We start from the raw sequence: 17,762 nt of genomic DNA on the forward strand, positions 1-17,762 counted from the left end.
GGTCAGCTTTGGGATTTGTGTGGATGGGGCAGGGGATTGCTTTCAGGTAGGGAGCATGGGGACAGGAGGTGTGGCTGGAGAAGGGGTGCAGCTGCCAAGGGGGGACATTAAATGGGTCTGAGTGATTTCTATCAAGAGGAACAGAAACTCTGTTTTCCTTCTTACTCTCAGAATTACCAGAGAATACCAAAGGACTGCTACATTCCTCATTATATACGGGGTGTGGGGTGGGAAGAGGAAGAAACTACAGAGAGAAGGGCCCGGAGAGGGGGAGATCCTTTGGCTAAGATTGAGCATGAGTCAGGAAACAGCTTCAGTAATGGAATCCAGGCCTCTGACTCCCTCTGGGGCTCCTGGAAGCCGATCCCAAGATGGCTGAGCTGTGAGAGTGGTGAATGATGCTAATGTTAACACAGGAGGGGAACCTTCAGTTTCTGGTTTCCCGGTCTCCCTCCATACAAACCATAAACTGTTATCCCAACAACTCCCAGCCCTGGAATCTTCTCTGCTTTCATAAAGAAATGTCTTTATTCCCAGATGGTCCCTCTATTCCTCCTGAGTTGCCTGTTTAACAAGACTTTGGTAGGGACTCATTATTCCTACTTCTCCCTCATTCCTCAGGCTTCAGATATAGGGGCTGTGTGGGGACAGCAGGTGAAGGCTGTGCTGTGTCTTTGGATGCCCTCAATCTGGAACTTGGTCCTGATTCACAGCTTCCCTCCTTTGGTAACATCAGTTTATGAAACATATTTCAGGAGCCTACTGTGTGCCAGGCGCTGGGGACAGAGTATGAACAACGCAGAGAAGGTTCCTGTCCTCATGGAGCTTGTACACAGGGCTGGATTCAGGTGCCTACCTTCCCAGTTTTCTGTCATCCTCTGGGGATGCTAAAACTTATAACCTCAAATTAACTTAAACATTTATTTATTTATTTGAAAACCAGATAGCGATGTATCCCATCCACTGGTCCACTCCCCCAAATGCTGGCCCAGCCCTGGTGGAAGCCAGGAGCCCAGAACTCAACTGGAGTCTCCCACATGGGTGTCAGAAACCCAAGTATTTGAATCATGTCATGCTGCCTCCCAGGATGCACATTAGCAGGAAGCTGGAATCAGGAGCAGAGCTGGAACCAGCACCCAGGCACTCCAATGTGGGATGCAGTCATGCCAAGCAGGGTCTTAACCATTGTGCCAGATACCTGCCCCTCCAGTGAACTTTTTTTTAAAGACTTATTTATTTGAAAGGTAGAGTTACAGAGTGACAGAGGCAGAGAGAGAAGGATCTTCCATCTGCTGATTCACTCCCCAAGTGGCCACAATGGCAGAAGCTGGGCGGATCTGAAACCAGGAGCCAGGAGCTTCTTCTGGGTCTCCCACACAGATGCAGGGGCCCAAGCATTTGGGCCATCTTCTGCTGGGGCCATTAGCAGGGAGCTGGATTGGAAGTAGAACAGCTGGGAGTTGAATGAACATACATATGGGGGCTGGTGCTGCGGCTCAATAGGCTAATCCTCCACCTGCGGCGCCGGCACCCCAGGTTCTAGTCCTGGTCGGGGTGCAGAATTCTGTCCTGGTTGCCCCTCTTCCAGGCCAGCTCTCTGCTATGGCCCAGGAGTGCAGTGGAGGATGGCCCAAGTCCTTGGGCCTGCATGGGAGACCAGGAGAAGCACCTGGCTCCTGGCTTCAGGTCAGCGCAATGCTCCAGCTGCAGCGCACCAGCCGTGGCCACCATTGGAGGGTGAACCATGGCAAAAGGAAGACTTTTCTCTCTGTCTCTCTCTTTCTCTCACTGTCCACTCTGCCTGTCAAAAAAAAAAAAATATATATATATATACATAAAATACATATGGGATGCCTACACTCCAGGCAGCGGTTTTACCTCCTCACACCACAGTGCCAGCTTCTTCAAATGAACTTTATTTTTTTTAAAAAGGATTTATTTATTTGAGAGGCAGAGTTTCAAGATAGAGAAAGACAGATATTCCACCTGCTGGTTCACTCCCCAAACGGCCACAACGGCCACAGCTGGGCAGATCTGAAGCCAGGAGCCAGGAGCTTCTGGGTCTCTCATGTGGTTGGAGGGGCCCAAGGACTTGAACCATCTTCCCCTGCCTTCCTAGGCACATCAGCAGGGATGCTGGATGGGAAGTGGGGCAGCTGGGACTCAAACCGTCACCCACATGATATGCCAGCACTGCAGGCTGAGGCTTTAACCTGCTGAGCCACAGCGTCAGCCCCTCAAATAAACTTTTTAAAGGAGTGCCCTCCTTTATGAAATCATTAGATTGATTTTCTCTTTAATTTTTACAGTTTTATTGAGCTATAACTGACATATGATAAACTTCACATATTTAAAGCAAAATGAGTGTTGTCAAGGACATAACCCTAAAACTATCGCACTCCCAGAAGTTTCCCCTTTGAACCCTCATTTTGTCCTCCCTCTTTTCCTCCCCTTCACAATTACTGGAAATTCTAGAAAATGCAAACTAATACGCAGTAGCTTTTGATTTTGAAAGAACAGATGAGTTCAGGGCCTGAAGAATAATCCTCAGCTGCTGGAAGGAGCAGCTGACATTTAGGACCAAATCCTTAGCTTCTAGCTTGAGGGGTTTATCAGTTCAGGCAGCAAAAGAGCAAGAAAGATCGTGAGTGGCAGGGGACAGTGGCCCTCTTCCTACAAAATCCATAAAGCATTCTGGTCTGACCCAGTTTCTGCAGGTACTGGGGATTTGCCTAGGTCAACACCTTCAGTCTATGGCTTGGGTGGGTGGTCTCCTGGGGTGCATTACACTGAAGGCTTAAGCTAAATGAAGGGATTATTCCTATTATTTATGAAAGCACTCCTTTTGTCTGCCGATTACAGGTTTAACATGTCATTGCCGCTGGACTGTGGGCTCCTGCAATGATTTTATGTCCTCAGCACCAAACAGTCCACCACTGGCTCTCGAATATTTATTTAACGAAAGATACGATCACTTAAGTGCCAGCCAACTTTAACTCGCTTGGAGGTTCCCAGTACCCAGTTTGGGAACATGCCCCAAAATTGGTATTTTCTTTTAGATTTTATTTATTTGAGAGGTAGAATTACAGATAGAGGGAGAGACAGAGAGAGAGGGGTCTTCCATCCACTGGTTCACTCCCCAAATGGCCGCAATGGCCGGAGCTGAGCCAATCTGAAGCCAGGAGCCAAGAGCTTCTTCCGGGTCTCCCACGTGGGTGCAGGGGCCTAAGCACTTGGGCCATCTTCTACTGCTTTCCCAGGCCATGGCAGAGAGCTGGAGGAGCAGCCAGGACTGGAACCGGTGAGCATATGGGATGTCGGCACCACCGGCAGAGGCTTAGCCCACGTTGCCACAGCACCCACAGTTGGTATTATCGTGGATATATAAAAGTGGTTTTACTCTGGGGGCTGCATGTGAGTCATCTCAGATGGGTTGAGACAGGGGTCTGGAGGGTCCAAGGCTTTGGAGGAAGGAGAGGAGGTCGCTCAGGGAGGAGCGGTAAGAACACTCTGCTCTGTCCACCTCCGGCCGCACCTAAGCTGAGCATTTGGCTAGGGGTGGAGGGGCGCACCTAGAGTTAGGGTGGGATACAGTTTGCATTCAGCAGCCCAGGCTCTCCCCCGGGGAGGCAGAGGTCGCCTTTCGAGGAAGAACCTCTCCACGCGGTCAGATCCCCGGCCCACAGTCTCAGTGGCAGCGCGCTGCCACCTCTAGTCCCGGCCGGCGCGCGGGTGTCCCAGAGGCACGGAGCGCCGCGGGGCCCGGGAACCTCGTCTGACCGCTCCACTCGCGTGAGACTCTCAACTCTCCGGCGCCGGACTCCGAATCCTCCCTCTCCCGCCGCGGGCTCCGCCCCCTCTCCCCTCTCCGCGGTCCTGGCGCGCTGACCCCGGAGGGGGCGGCCCCAGCCCAAGCGCTAGGCCGGGCGGAGCTCCGGCCCGGGCGGAGCTGCGGCTGCAGCGTCCGGCCGCCGGACCGAGACTCTGGCCGTGCCGACTGCGGGAGCGGCGCCGAGCCCCTTCCCCTGGCCTCCGCAGCCCACCCTCTGAGGCTCCTGAGCCCCCTCCCCATGTCCTGCAACGGTGCTGGTAAGTCCCGCTCTGCGCACCAAACTTTGTTGCTACGGAGTTGGAGCTCGTCGGCCGGACCGAGAGCTACACTGTAGTAGGTGTTGGGGGGGGGGGGTAGGGGTGGAGGGCTGAGAATAGCCTCCGGAACTGAAGTGCCCTTGAATCCGTGGCTCCCCTAAAGTGGACCACCGCTCACCCCTCTCCGAGCCGGTGGCTGGTGACTCTTGATCTGAGCTGGCCGAACTCGTGGACATGCAGATGCAGGCGTCCGCTCCAACTCTGCCCACCCCCTCCCCCATTTCTCTGAAATCCAGCAGTTCCCGATACTTTCTCTCCATCTTTCGAGTGTCTTTGGCTCCCTAAAAGCTCATCCCCTCCCCACTCTGGCGTGGCAAAGCCCCCCGCCCCCAGGCACTTCGGGCCCGCCTCCTCTCGGTTACCCTCGGGGCCCGCGATCTTTGGGGCCGTGCACTCCCTCCGGGTCCGCCCGTCTTGCCAGCGGGCCAAAGACGTGTAGGGGCTGGGTCGGGCCGCGGAAGGAGGGGCCGAGGCCGGGGCTTGTCCGAAGCCGGGCGGGCGGGGCCGCGAAGGGGTGGTGTAGGGGGCTGGACGGGGCGGAGCAGGCGGCATTTGCGGCCGGCGCCGGGGTGGAGAGTTGTGCGCCGGTCCCTGGGCCTGAGCTCGGGCTCGGGCTCGGGCGCCTGCGATGTCTCAAGATGGCGGAGCTGGGCGAATTAAAGGTACCGACCCCCTCCCCCATCCCCATCCGGACTGAGCCCAGCGGTGCGCCGAGTCGGGGTGCGGAGAGCTCGGGTGGGCGCGGGAGGCGCGGCGCGGACGGGCTGCCCGGGCGGGGAAGGGGCTGCGGCGGGGCTCCGGGGGCGGGGCTGCGGGGCAGATGTAGGGGTGGGGCCGAGGGGAATTGCAGCTGTTGGGGGCCGCTGTGCAGGGGGCGGGGACGCGGGGTAGCAGCCGGGTTTAGTGGAAGGGGCGGCCGGAGGAGCTGGGCCGGGGCGGGGGGAAGCTGCTGTAGAGGCGGAGGGGACGAATCGATCCAGGCCGAGAGATGTGACAGTAGGGGGCAGATGCAGGGGTGGGACCGGGGCAGACGGAGGGGGAGGTTCCTGGGGAGATGGAGCTGGTAGGAGAGAGCCTGTGGCGCTGCCGTGGGAGACGAGCCTCGGGAAGCACCAGTGGGCGGCCGAGGTGGAGGGGGCGGGGCCGCGCGGGCCAGATCCTCGAGGGGTGGGGCAGAAGCATCCTGGCGGCAGAGGGGCAGGTCCTGGCTTTGGGCCGAGGCGTGTGAAGCTGTGGGGTAGAGAGGACGGGGTAAATAAATAAATAAAGACAGCTTGGAAGGGATGACAAGGATGGCGAGAAAGGTAGAGAGTAAGTTTCTCATCACGTTCTTCAAAAGGAGTCCAGGACAAGCCTTCGAGGGGAAGAACGGTGGACGGCTAGGAGGGCCTGCCCATGACCGGGGCTCCTCGAGAGCCACGGAGGGCAGGTGTCTGATGACGGAGCGCTCCCTGCCACACAGAGTGTTGAGGGCAACCACATCAGAGGATGCCTCCCAGCATCTTAAACCGCTGGTTCATCCCCATGCTCTGTGCTCTGCCCTTTGAAATGGAGCCACGTTCCAAGGCAGGCTTGAGATCAAGCCACAGGGCCCAGCTCCCTGGAGAGGGGCTGGCAGTTCTGCGCTCTGCCTCAGGGGCCCGACCCTCACCCTCCCAAGGGCCTCTGTTTAGGGCTTTTCCCTTCTCCTTCCCTCCCTCCCTCCCTCCCCCTCTCTCTCTCCCCTCCCCCCCCCCCCGTGTGTGTGTGTGTGTGTGTGTGTGTGTGTGTGTGTTGGAAACACCCATTTTCTCTCCAGGAGAGAAGCAGGATTTTAGTTCTTGGCAGATGGAACAAACAGGTAAACAGGTGGGAAACGTGGACTTGGTGACTCATAGTCATCCATGGTTAACTCCTTCTGCCCCTCAAGTTTTGGTCCAGTGTCCTTCCCAGAAAATATAGAACTAGGGGAGGGTGATTATGTAAATGATGCCAGAAAGGATTTGGGGGTAATCAGCACTGAACCCTGACCTGAATGTCCTAGCCACAAGAGCTTCAACGACTCTGGGACAAACTGCTGAGCTGGGTGGGAGGGATGAGCTCTGGGACCCAATCCTCCAGACACCTGGTCCTTTTCTTCCCTGCGGGGCCGTCTGGCCTGAATCCTCTCTTCCCTCCCTCCTCCTTGCTGTCTCCTGTCCTTTTCCCAGGAGGCCGGGGTGGGTCTGAGAGTCTGAGAAAGCAGGAAAGGAGCTAAGCAGCTTACAGGAGAGACAGGCTTGAGGCAGGGATGGAGGTGTCTGAGGGTGGCTTGCCGTCTGCCATCCCCTACCCGCAGTCTGGGCTGCTCAAACGCCGGGGTGGTGGTGAGGCTGACCTGAGGCTTAGGACAAGGGGCCTGAGCTGTCCCTTTGTCCAGCTTACAGCAAAGCATCTTGCTGCTTGGGGCTGGTGTGGTCCCAGGATGGGCTGCCTTGTGCAGGCAAGCATTCTCAAGCTTCCCCGTTCTTCTCCCCAGCACATGGTGATGAGTTTCCGGGTATCTGAGCTCCAGGTGCTTCTCGGCTTTGCTGGCCGGAACAAGAGTGGACGGAAGCACGAACTCCTGGCCAAGGCCCTCCACCTCCTCAAGTCCAGCTGTGCCCCCAGCGTCCAGATGAAGATCAAGGAACTTTACCGCCGGCGCTTTCCCCGGAAAACCCTGGGGCCCTCTGACCTCTCCCTGCTGTCTCTGCCCCCTGGCACCTCTCCTGTAGGCTCCCCTGGCCCGCTCACTCCCATTCCCCCTGCCCTCCTGGCCCCTGGCACCCTGCTGGGCCCTAAGCGGGAGGTGGACATGCACCCCCCTCTGCCCCAGCCTGTGCACCCTGACGTCACCATGAAGCCACTGCCCTTCTATGAAGTCTACGGGGAGCTCATCCGGCCCACCACCCTTGGTACGGCTCTGTGTGGTCCCTCAGGTGGCTGGGATACTATGCCTCTTTCCAAGCCTATCTTCAGCTTTTATCCTGTGTGCGAGGGCTTGGGAGTAATGTCCCTTTATGTCCCCAGCATCTACGTCTAGCCAGCGGTTCGAGGAAGCACACTTCACCTTTGCCCTCACTCCACAGCAGGTGCAGCAGATTCTTACTTCCAGGTACACCTACTGCAGTCCTCCTGCCTCACTCCTGGGTCGTTGCTCCTGGAGTCTGCTCTCTGACCCTCTGTGTTCTGCCTTGTTCGCCTCCCCATCCATCGTGTGAGCCTGCTCTGTCTCTCATTCCTGTGTATGTCTCTTCTCTACCCCTGAACATCTGACTTCCATCTCCACTCAGCCCTGCCATCTGCAAGCCACATGCTGACATCTCTCCCTCTCCCTACCTGTTACAGAGAGGTTCTGCCAGGAGCCAAATGCGATTACACCATCCAGGTGCAGCTAAGGTGAGTTGATCCTCCCTCCCTCCCCTGCTGGGCTCCCTGGGAAAGAAATCAGGGTATGACAGATGCTCCTAGGTGATAGTCCTGCTCTGCCATTGCCCACCCCACTCTGGGCCTCTCCTGGATGTGGAGGGCTACCGACATCCATGACTGATTTCCTGGAGATCTGTGCCGGATGCATTTCAAGAAAGTGCCTCCTACACTTTCATCCTCTCTCATCTCTCACCAGGTTCTGTCTCTGTGAGACCAGCTGCCCCCAGGAGGATTATTTCCCCCCCAACCTCTTTGTCAAGGTCAACGGGAAACTGTGCCCCTTGCCGGTAAATATTCTCTTCTCCGCAGTAGCCCCTTCTTGCTTGGGTTTATTATGAACCATTACAAAGGAGCCATGCCCGGCACAGTGTGAGACCCAGAGTAGGTGCTTCGTTTACTGACTGCATCCACACAATCTAGAGAGTATTTTTTTTTTAAGAGATTTATTTATTTATTTGAAAGAATTACACACAGAGAGAAAGAGAGGCAGAGAGAGAGAGAGAGGTCTTTCATCCACTGGTTCACTCCCCAATTGGCCGCAATGGCCAGAGCTGCGCCGATCCAAAGTCAGGAGTCTCCCATATGGGTGCAGAGGCCCAAGCAGTTGGGCCATCTTCTACTGCTTTCCCAGGCCACAGCAGAGAGCTGGATCAGAAGTGGAGCAGCTGGGACTTGAACTGGCACCCATAAGGGATGCTGGCACTGCAGGCAGCAGCTTTATCCGCTACGCCACAGTGCCGGCCCCTCTAGAGAGTATTTAGATGGAGCTGAACTACAGTTCTGGCAGAACCCAGAGGAAGAATAATGATTCAGGGAAGACTTCTTACAAGTTATTTCCCCAGAGCTCAGAGCTGGAAGAAGTGAGGTGCTCCTGTCCCCCTGGGCCTTAGTGAGTGGGTGCCTGTTTCCTTGATCAATAAATAAGCTCTTCTTTCTCCCCAGGAGTGAACCCCACACACAACCCTAGACAGTGCCCCAGTTTTGTGAATGGGCCCCCAGCCCTTTGGGCAGTGAGTGGGCTGGCCTTCCCTCCAGGGAGTGAGTAACCCGCCAAGATGCTTTTTATTGTTAGAGCAGAGCCCCTTCCCAGAGCCCCTTCTCCACTGACCGGTCCCTCCCTTCCTCAGGGCTACCTTCCCCCCACCAAAAATGGGGCTGAGCCCAAGAGGCCCAGCCGCCCAATCAACATCACACCCCTGGCTCGACTCTCAGCCACTGTTCCCAACACCATCGTGGTCAATTGGTCATCTGAGTTTGGACGGGTGAGCACAGCTGAAGCAGGTGTCTGGCAAAGCCTGCAGTGGGTAAAGGGGAACCATCTAGTGCCCTGGGTTGGGGAAATATCCTCCTCTTACGGGTCTCTCTGCCATTAACCCACTGTCTCTGGCCCTCCTGGGACAAATGGGGGTGATGGTGGTCTAAGAAGTCCAGGCTAATTGTGTCCCTCCCACCTCCAAGTAGAATTACTCCTTGTCTGTGTACCTGGTGAGGCAGTTGACTGCAGGGACCCTTCTACAAAAACTCAGAGCAAAGGGTATCCGGAACCCAGACCATTCCCGGGCACTGAGTGAGTAGCATCCTTCCCTTTCTCCCTCTGATCTACAGTCAAATCTTCCTGGTCCTCTAGCTTTCATAACCAAACCCATTCCCCATCTCTGACAACTTTGCTTTCATGAACCTCATCCCTTCTCCTTCCAGTCTTCGAGGTTGAGAAGTTGGCCAACTCCAGTGCATTCCCAGTCATACATCTGCTTTGCACCTCACAGAGCCCAACTCCAGCCCTGCTAGAATATGGATTCTCTGAACTGGAAAGTGTTGGGGATCAACTAATCTCACCTCACATGATGTTCAGTTCCTTCTAGATCCTTTCTAACACAGCCAAAGGTCACCTAGCTATGATTAAGCACCTTTAGGGATGTAGAAATCCTCCCAGCGTCCAGCCTTCGTAATACAGATTCCAGACCAACCCCATGTGACATCCCATGGGCCCCCAAAGACTCTACCCAGCTGCCTCTCAGCCAGAGCCATCTGCTTCTGGCCTCACCAACTCCTGGGTCTCTCCCAGCCTTGCTGACCCCATGATTCTGCCCTCACTGTTGTTTCAGTCAAGGAGAAATTGACCGCTGACCCTGACAGTGAGGTGGCTACCACGAGTCTCCGGGTATCACTCATGTGCCCGGTGGGTACCGGGGGATAAGGGACAAGGGAGGGAGTGGGGCTAATCCTCTGGACTCAGGAGGGGGGTCCCTGCAGATTCCAGAGTGGGGCCTCTGACTGGAGAACTGCTCTCCGCAGCTCGGCAAAATGCGCCTCACTGTTCCTTGTCGCGCCCTCACCTGCGCCCACCTGCAGAGCTTCGATGCTGCCCTTTATCTGCAGATGAATGAGAAGAAGCCAACGTGGACATGTCCTGTGTGTGACAAGAAGGCACCCTATGAATCTCTTATCATTGATGGGTAGGGCCACTCTGCTTCCTTTTACCTAGGCTATCTCCTCTACCTCGCCTTGTTTTACCTTTATGTGAGAGCCAGAGAGACAGACAGCAAGACAGCTCTCATTTGCTGGTTTGCTCCCCCAAAATGCCCCCAACAGCTGGGGCTGGTGGGCCAGGCTGAAGCTGGGAGTTGGGAACTCAACCCAGATCTCCCAGCTAGAGGGAGGGGACCTAACTTCTTGAGCCATCATTTGCTGCCTCCCGGGATCTGCAATGGCAGGAAGCTGGAACTGGGAGCCAGAGCCAGGAGCTGAACTCAGACACTGTGATAGGGGCTGCAGGCATCTTCACCACCAGGCCAAACACCTGCCCCAGACCCCCTTTAGTACATATGGCTTATTTCTCCTCACCAGGAGAACCCCACGTCTCACCGTGTCCCTCTACTACTCCACATATGTGGTGACATTAAGGACTTAGTATAGATAAGGCATCTTGATGCTAAGCACTTTGCATGCATTATTGCACTAGATCTTCCTCATAACCCTGTGAGGTAGGTACTTCATTACAGAGGGGGTAACTCAGGCTTGGAGATTCTTACTCAAGGCTGCACTGTTAGCAGCAGAGGCCAGTGTATCGCTCGTAACGACTCCCTGACCTCCCACTAAGGAGGCGGTGAGGTCCTCCTGAGGGCCTGGGGATGCTGATCTGGCTGGTCTCAGGCCCTGTCCTGAGCCTATGTATGGTTCTTGGTCCCAGTGCCTTTTTGGGGGTGGTTGGTGGAGTTCTGCCTCTCTGCTTCTGTCTTGTTCCTAGACCATGCATAGCTAGGGCTCAGCTTGTGTTCACTTTAAAACATACAGTTTGTAAAGCTCTTATTTGATTGCAACAACTCCAGGAGGTCCCGTAGTTTGGACAGGATCCCTCTATTGCCCAGGAAGGTGAGTCCTGCATCTCTCTGGCCACTGTGGCACTCAATTCCCAGCCCCATGAATTTCCACCTCTTCCCTCCCACAGTTTATTCATGGAGATTCTAAATTCCTGTTCGGACTGTGATGAGATCCAGTTCATGGAAGATGGCTCCTGGTGCCCAATGAAGCCCAAGAAGGAGGCGTCTGAGGTTTGCCCCCCGCCAGGGTATGGGCTGGATGGTGAGTGACCCCCTGTCCCCCAGATGAGCTAGACCTTGGCTGGCCTTTTCTCTGAGACACAGTCTTCTCACCACTTGCAGGCCCCCAGTACAGCCCAGTCCAAGAGGGAGCTCCAGCAGAGAATAAGAAGAAGGTGGAAGTGATTGACTTGACAATAGAGAGCTCCTCAGATGAGGAGGATATGCCTCCCACCAAGAAGCACTGTCCCGTCACCTCGGCTGCCATCCCAGCCCTGCCGGGAAGCAAAGGGTATGAGAAAGTAGGCTGATTCCATACTAGGGAGGGCACAGCAGCAGTCAGTAGTGCTCTCTGCTCACCGGGCAAACCTGGGGCCAAGGGAAAGGCAATGGGGACAGAGAGGACCCTTGGGGAGCTGGGCGGGGTGGGGTATCTGGGGTTCGCCGGCTGCCCCAGCTCCTTCTCTCCACTCGCAGGGTCCTGACGTCTGGCCATCAGCCGTCTTCGGTGCTGCGCAGCCCTGCTATGGGCACACTGGGCGGGGATTTCCTGTCCAGTCTCCCACTGCACGAGTACCCACCTGCCTTCCCCCTGGGGGCCGACATACAAGGTACGACCCTGCTACCCACTTCCCCGAGCCCAGCAGAGCCCTTGCTGCTCACCAGGGGCCAGAATCCCAAAGACTTGCCTGTCTTGGTGCTAAGAGAGTGGGACAGGAGGTTGATTTGTATTTTCCCTTTCCTCCCAGGTTTAGACTTATTTTCTTTCCTTCAGACGGAGAGTCAGGTACGTGGTCCCTTCTTGCGTGCAGCTCTGATTGGGGTCCCCACAGAGACCCGGATCCTCTTTTCTCAGGGGAGGTGGGGTGCGGGCAGCACTGGTGCTTCCTCAGATTGCCACTTAGATCTTCCTGGATCCCTTACTGTTCTGTCCCGAGGGATTCTGGTGAGCTTCTGGCCCTGCCCCCCCCCCACCCCCCCCTGCAACCTGTGTATGCTTAGAGCACCAGACCTGCCCCAACTGGACAGTCCACATATTTCAGACACCCACAAAGGCTAAGAACCTAGCAACCCGGAAGGGCTGTGTCAAGGCCTGGAAAAGGGGTGGCGTGGCAGGGAGGCAGGGGGAAGAGTCAGAGAGAGGCTTCTTGCCTCCCAGGGAACACCTTAGGGTCCCCATAACAGTTCTGGACCCTGTGCCCAGGAGGCGGGGCTGAGTCAGGGTAAAGTCTGACACTGTGCCCTTCATCCCTCCCAGCACTATGGCCCCTCTGTCATCACCTCTCTGGATGAGCAGGATGCCCTTGGCCACTTCTTCCAGTACCGAGGGACCCCCTCCCACTTCCTGGGCCCACTGGCCCCCTCGTTGGGGAGCTCACACCGCAGCTCCACTCCAGCGACTCCTCCTGGCCGGGTCAGCAGCATTGTGGCCCCCGGGGGGGCTTTGAGGGAGGGGCACGGAGGCCCGCTGCCCTCAGGGCCCTCCCTGACTGGCTGCCGGTCTGACATCATCTCCCTGGACTGAGTCCCTTGGACTGTGGAGCCTGTGCTGCCCCCCACCCCGCAGCAGGTATGCTGTGGCCGCCTGACCTTTCTGGGGACTGTGGTCAGAGGTCAGGCCTGACTTTTCCTGGAGACCTACTGGTGGCCTCATCTTTGCCTGACAAGGCCAGCACCCAAAGGGTTAATATTTAACCTCTTCAAGGACATGGAGGGGTCTATTTTTGGAAATAGTCTTCAGATGGCTGCACATTCCTTTGGGTACCTAGGCCAACAGGAGGGGGTGTGAGTCGGGGGGAGGGGCTGAACCCCTGGCCTCTACTCTGTCTAGAGCCTCTTGGCAGAGGGGCCCTCTCTTCCCATCCCCCAAACCCAAACTTTCATTGTTTCTTCTTGTCTATTCCGCTCCCTTTGGCCATGCAGATGAGATGGAGAAACTGAGACAGGCGATTTCAGAGATGGACAGAGAACTCTATTTTGGGTTGCAGATATTTTGTACATAAACAAGAAAAACCAAAATACTCCAAAGATGACTTTCCCAACCTCCTACTTCCCAGTACAACTGAGGAGATGAGGCCTTAGCCGCGATCCCCAGGGGTTTGGGAGCAGGGCCTAGCCTCTTGCCTGGGTCTCTATTTATATATTTAAGTTCACAGTGTTTCTTAAGCTGACTAGCCTGGGGCCTAAGTGTCTAGAGGCCCATGGCCCTGTAGGCAGGCCTGGCTTATTCTGCACCTTTCCTGGGAAGTGGGGGGACCCACGTGCCCTCCTTTGTCGGGCTCCTCCAGGGCCTAGCATACGTGTTGCAATTTTACTTTGTATTCCCAAAGTTGTAGCAGGTTTCTCACCCATAATAAAGGTTGTGAATGTTCTGTGAGTGTCGTGGAGGTGGGCTCTGGAGGGGATTACCCACTTCCCTTTCCAGAGCGCTGGGGAAGGGGAGGAGGGTCCACGTTCTGTTCTTCCTTTGTGACCTGGGTCCACGCTTGCCACACTGAGGACTTCCCAGAGTAGTCGGTTTTCCCTCGCGCCCCCGCCCATAACACCACCAGACCACTGGAGCCCAGCGCCACAGAACCCTCTCATGCCCCCCCACCCCGAACACCACCAGAGCACTCCACAGTGCCACAGAACCCTCCCGTGCCCCCGCCCAGACCACCACCAGACCACTCCAGCCCAGCACCACAGAACCCTCCCATTCCTCACCTTTACCGGCCCAGCTGCTGTAGCCAGAGCCCGAGGGCAAACTTGGTGCCAGAGCTGACTCTCTCCGGGTTGTCCTCTGCGGTAGGGGGGGTGTTCCGCAGCAGCGTGGATGTGGGGAGCGCCACGGCTCGGGCCCTGCCCTCCTCTAGTTCCACTGCTCTGCATGGGGACAGCTCCTGTCTGGGCTTTGCCTTGTTGGGCTTTCATATGTTAGGTCATCTACTCTCAACTACTGTAGCAGGTGGGTGGCTAGCTGTGAACCTCATTTTACAAAAAGGAAGCACGTTCAAGGAGGGTTAAGGGACTGGCTCCCATGGGAGAGCTTTGAGTCAAACCCTGGACCTCCATGCTAGGCAGCTGGAGTCCTTGATCTCATGTGGTTTCTTAATTCTCAGCAAATCAATGGGGTGGTGGGGTGGGTAGAGCTCAGGGAAAAGTTCTTACCCCACAGAGAGTGGTAGGTCCGCGGGGAGGATTCTGGGTGCTTCTGTCCCATCCTCTGTGGCAGCCACTGCAGCTGCGATATCTGGTCCCAGCCACATAAAAGCACTCACTTCACTTGGGTTTGGTTGGATCCTGGCCTAGGGTCAGACAGGACCCCTCAGTCCTGGCTTCTCCCTGGGAGGCCTGTCCTTGATACTAGCCTACTTGCAAGCGGAATGCTTAAAGACAGGGGAGGAACTACTGGATGCTCTTGGCGTCTCTGCCCCGCCCCCTGTGATCCCCTGAGCCCCATTTCCTTCCTCCCTAGCCAGCCTTACCTGCAGCTGCTGCTGTGACTCCTGGGAGATGACGAGTAGATAGAGAACAATGTGATGGTATTTGGGGAAACCCCAGCTCAGCCTAGGCGGGTAGGCAGACTGAGAAGAAAGGCAAAAGAGAGGGCTTCCTGTCTCTGATTCTGAGACTTAGTAAGTACAGCTCTGGGGTGGGCCCACAGCTGAGGAAGTGGATGGTAGACACGGTGCACCAGGGACACAGGTGAGGGTTTGGGCCTCTCCCACTTCCTCTGTGGCTAAGGCAGTGTCTGCGGACTTGCTGCTGGTGGCGGCAGTGGCCGTGGTGGTAGCAGAGTGTTTGCTGAGGTCTCTTGGTTAAGTGGGAAAGAATGGTCCCCAGGTCCCTGGCTCACCTCCCATAGTCCCAGAGGGACCCAAGAGAACTGGCCCTGTGCCAGCCGCAGTCCGGTCTCCTCCCAGAGCTCTCGGAGTCCTCCATCCAGCAGCTGGGAGTAGGAGAGAGGGCGGGTCAGGCGGCCAATGCCTTTTGCTCCCCCTGTCCTCAGCCCACACCCAGTGGAGGGGTGCCCGTTGGGTCGCTGACTGGTACCTCCTCATCCAGTTCCACATGTCCACCTGCAAGGAGAGTGGGGACCAAGAGGTGAAAGGTGATTGTCTTCACCAGAAGCCCCACCTCCAGGGGTCTCCAGATGCAGCTGCAGCAATGTGGACAGGCCACACTTCCGGGCCCGCGTCTCCATTCCAAGACTAGGAAGTGCAACGTGGGGTGGGGGGTGGGGGGAGGCAGGTTTCTTCTCTGGCCTTGGGGCTTTGTCCCCAGAGTGCTCACCTGGGGGTACCCAGAGGTTGGGGGAAACGCGGAGGGTGCGTGTCCTTCTGGTCAGCAAGACAGTCTGGTCGCTGGACTGCAGAATGACGGCCACACCCAGATCCACACCTCGATTCGCGGGCAGCTCAGCCCCGGGGGGCCTGGGCTGCTGGTCCAGGGCCGCAAAAGGGCAGAAAGGGGGTCGCTGGTGGGAGGGAGCCTGGGTTAAAGCTCCAGGAGCAGGGCAGGGCCACCGCGCGGAGAGGGAGGCCGGAACGCTCGGCCTCTGGCCGGAGGTTTCCCACCCGGTCGCAGTCCCTGTTTCGGACCTTCCCCACCCGTCGCGGGCCTCCCTCCTCCTGCCGACCTGGAGCGGAAGCTTAGCCGCGGAGCCTGGGAATGGCTTGTCCGAGAGGATCAGTCGTCCTCCTTCCAAGCCGCAGTACGTGGGCCACGGCCCCGACCCGGGCCCAGCGCCCAGGAGGCCACACACGCTCCGCGCGAAGCTTACGGACTCCAGACGCCCGGCCAAGAGCAGCTGCACTCGCGCCGCGGCCATGACGCGACCCTGTGCTCGCCGCCGCCCCTGGCGCCCTCTGGCGGCCCAGCGGCGCCTTTCGGGAGCCTTCTGCGGGGTCAGAAGGAAGCCAGGTTTCCGGGCCATCTCCGGCAATTTAGGCGCAACCCTTGGGGGTGATCCCAGGGTGCATTGTTAATAAGCCACCGATACCTGTGAATCCTCAGTTCCTGTTTTCCTCCTGTTCCTCTTTTCTCCGTTTAGGACAATATCCCAGCCCGAAGCACTTCCGAGCTCACAGGTCACCTGCTACCAGCTGTGGGCTGAACTGTAAGCCCCCCCCCCCCCCCCGCACTCCGCACACACCTGTCACGGCAGGTAGAATTCATTGCATGCCTCTACGCAGGAGACCTAACAAGTATTTTTAAGGATTTTTAACTCTCTCATTCAACTGACCGCCCAGTGCAGCAGATTTTACCTCCTTAAACTTTCACAAACCCCTCTTACGCTCCCTTTCCAGCCTCTCCTGCCCTTGATCAAGCCTGCCTTATATTCTGCCTGAAACACTGTTGCATCGCAATAGTCCTGCCATCACCAGTTCGTTCCCGACAGAGCTGCCAGTGATCTTCCTAAACCCCAGATCTGACCCCCTGCTTTCCACTGCTCTTATTTTTTTTTTTTTTTTTTTTTTTTTTTTATTTTTTTGACAGGCAGAGTGGACAGTGAGAGAGAGAGACAGAGAGAAAGGTCTTCCTTTGCCGTTGGTTCACCCTCCAATGGCCGCCGCGGCCGGCGCGCTGCGGCCGGCGCACCGCGCTGATCCGATGGCAGGAGCCAGGATCCAGGTGCTTTTCCTGGTCTCCCATGGGGTGCAGGGCCCAAGCACCTGGGCCATCCTCCACTGCACTCCCGGGCCACAGCAGAGGGCTGGCCTGGAAGAGGGGCAACCGGGACAGAATCCGGCGCCCCGACCGGGACTAGAACCCGGTGTGCCGGCGCCGCTAGGCGGAGGATTAGCCTATTGAGCCGCGGCGCCGGCCTCCACTGCTCTTAGGAAAAGATAAATCCCTTAGCACAGCGCGGCCAGCGCCCACCACTCCCTGCCTCCCCCGCCTCTCCAGCCTGATTCTGGCAGGGCCCATGCCCTAGTTTCCAGTCTTAAGCTATTGGTCATTTCTCCATGAACACGGCTGCTCCAGCCCTGGGATTCTTCCCCTCTTTCACCTGGTTAAAACCTTTTATCTAACTACAGATTAAATGTCACTTCCTCTATGCACTCTCTCCTTTTCTTGCCTCTCTGTACAAGGCACTTTTCAACTGTTGATGCCTCCGCCTCTTTCTTCCATGCACTTCTGTCTTCCCACTAGGCTCAAGGCTGATCATCTTTGTATGCCTAAAGGCCTGGCCCACTCCTTGGCACAGAATGGGTGCTCGGTAAATGATGCTAAGTGGCTTGAAGACACAGATGGTGTCTTATTTATCTTGGTATATTTAGTGTAGTAGTTGGCAATTAGTTGGCCCCCAAATGTTTTAGGCATTAGAACAACTACTGGTAAGAAAAAACTGAAGAGATTATAACACAGTAACTTCTTTCAATGAACTGAAGCTGCTGGTACAAACTATATCCATGATACTGGAAGAGAATTTAGAGTTGCCACTTTTAAGGAACCATGGAGAAGAGAAAGGCAATAATTTATTATGAGCTTACCATATGCCAGGCAATGTGCGGTGTTCTACATACATAATTTCAGACATGCTGAGGCCTGGGGCTGGCAAATGTTGCTTCTATCCACAGATTCTGGTGTGCTTGCTTAGGCCACTCCACCTGCTAGCCCTGAAAACAGCTGTTCCTCCCAGTCCCATGGTAATTTTTC

The 17,762-nt window shown here is 56.3% G+C and overlaps 3 protein-coding genes across 20 annotated transcripts; 1 reads left to right on the top strand and 2 right to left on the bottom strand.

Annotated features, from left to right (window-relative positions):
* Positions 1–3,042: 3,042 nt before the first annotated feature.
* LOC149125547 (uncharacterized) lies at positions 3,043–4,701 on the bottom strand. Of its 2 annotated transcripts, none has more exons than XR_016210682.1 (2): positions 4,512–4,603; positions 3,043–3,461 (listed from the first exon to the last, which is right to left on the bottom strand). XR_016210682.1 is itself a non-coding variant. In XM_089300064.1 (2 exons), the coding sequence occupies exons 1-2, from the start codon at positions 4,699–4,701 to the stop codon at positions 3,425–3,427; spliced, it is 471 nt and encodes a 156-aa protein (XP_089156190.1). In that variant the 3' UTR covers positions 3,043–3,424. The 2 variants fall into 2 exon arrangements, 1 of the variants encoding a protein (XP_089156190.1); XM_089300064.1 differs by having other exon boundaries at positions 4,268–4,701.
* Positions 3,189–13,489, top strand: PIAS3 (protein inhibitor of activated STAT 3). 14 transcript variants are annotated; one of them, XR_016210659.1, is made up of 15 exons: positions 4,700–4,811; positions 5,948–5,989; positions 6,647–7,064; positions 7,180–7,264; positions 7,498–7,548; positions 7,775–7,865; positions 8,706–8,840; positions 9,040–9,145; positions 9,277–9,757; positions 9,874–10,034; positions 11,027–11,160; positions 11,241–11,409; positions 11,595–11,728; positions 11,867–11,904; positions 12,376–13,489. XR_016210659.1 is itself a non-coding variant. In XM_089300044.1 (15 exons), exons 1-15 carry the CDS (start codon positions 4,788–4,790, stop codon positions 12,640–12,642), a joined length of 1,929 nt encoding a protein of 642 aa, XP_089156170.1. In that variant the 5' UTR covers positions 4,700–4,787; the 3' UTR covers positions 12,643–13,489. The 14 variants fall into 14 exon arrangements, 5 of the variants coding, with proteins under 5 accessions (XP_089156172.1, XP_051713286.3, XP_051713285.3 ...); XR_016210660.1 differs by having other exon boundaries at positions 11,027–11,129; XR_016210654.1 differs by having other exon boundaries at positions 9,684–9,757; positions 11,027–11,129.
* Positions 13,068–17,733, bottom strand: NUDT17 (nudix hydrolase 17). 4 transcript variants are annotated; one of them, XM_089300061.1, is made up of 8 exons: positions 17,597–17,733; positions 15,393–15,576; positions 15,153–15,178; positions 14,956–15,048; positions 14,585–14,683; positions 14,268–14,404; positions 13,824–13,982; positions 13,068–13,618 (listed from the first exon to the last, which is right to left on the bottom strand). In XM_089300061.1, exons 1-7 carry the CDS (start codon positions 17,597–17,599, stop codon positions 13,826–13,828), a joined length of 699 nt encoding a protein of 232 aa, XP_089156187.1. In that variant the 5' UTR covers positions 17,600–17,733; the 3' UTR covers positions 13,068–13,618; positions 13,824–13,825. The 4 variants fall into 4 exon arrangements, with proteins under 4 accessions (XP_089156187.1, XP_051713291.3, XP_051713290.3 ...); XM_051857331.3 differs by lacking the exon at positions 17,597–17,733 and adding an exon at positions 15,739–16,149 and having other exon boundaries at positions 14,585–14,605; XM_051857330.3 differs by lacking the exon at positions 17,597–17,733 and adding an exon at positions 15,739–16,147 and having other exon boundaries at positions 13,068–13,611.
* Between the last annotated feature and the right edge of the window lie 29 nt (positions 17,734–17,762).

This window comes from Oryctolagus cuniculus, chromosome 7 (genome assembly GCF_051225735.1).
Source record: "Oryctolagus cuniculus isolate XC-2025 breed Fujian yellow rabbit chromosome 7, ASM5122573v1, whole genome shotgun sequence".
Classification (NCBI taxonomy): Eukaryota; Metazoa; Chordata; class Mammalia; order Lagomorpha; family Leporidae; genus Oryctolagus; species Oryctolagus cuniculus.

Bases quoted from the DNA above. Each gene is read 5' to 3' on its own strand.
- LOC149125547 (XM_089300064.1), bottom strand. From the start codon at position 4,701: ATGCCGCCTGCTCCGCCCCGTCCAGCCCCCTACACCACCCCTTCGCGG. The intron at 3,462-4,267 runs GTGAGCGGTGGT...CTTCCTCCAAAG, and splicing joins AGCCACCGGCTCGGAGAGGG to CCTTGGACCCTCCAGACCCC.
- NUDT17 (XM_051857330.3), bottom strand. From the start codon at position 16,035: ATGGCCCGGAAACCTGGCTTCCTTCTGACCCCGCAGAAGGCTCCCGAA. The intron at 15,577-15,738 runs GTCGGCAGGAGG...CCCTCCCACCAG, and splicing joins CGGCTAAGCTTCCGCTCCAG to CGACCCCCTTTCTGCCCTTT. The intron at 14,684-14,955 runs GTGAGCCAGGGA...CTTTCTTCTCAG, and splicing joins TCCCTCTGGGACTATGGGAG to TCTGCCTACCCGCCTAGGCT.
- PIAS3 (XM_089300044.1), top strand. From the start codon at position 4,788: ATGGCGGAGCTGGGCGAATTAAAG. The intron at 11,161-11,240 runs GTGAGTGACCCC...CACCACTTGCAG, and splicing joins GCCAGGGTATGGGCTGGATG to GCCCCCAGTACAGCCCAGTC. The intron at 11,905-12,375 runs GTACGTGGTCCC...CATCCCTCCCAG, and splicing joins TCCTTCAGACGGAGAGTCAG to CACTATGGCCCCTCTGTCAT.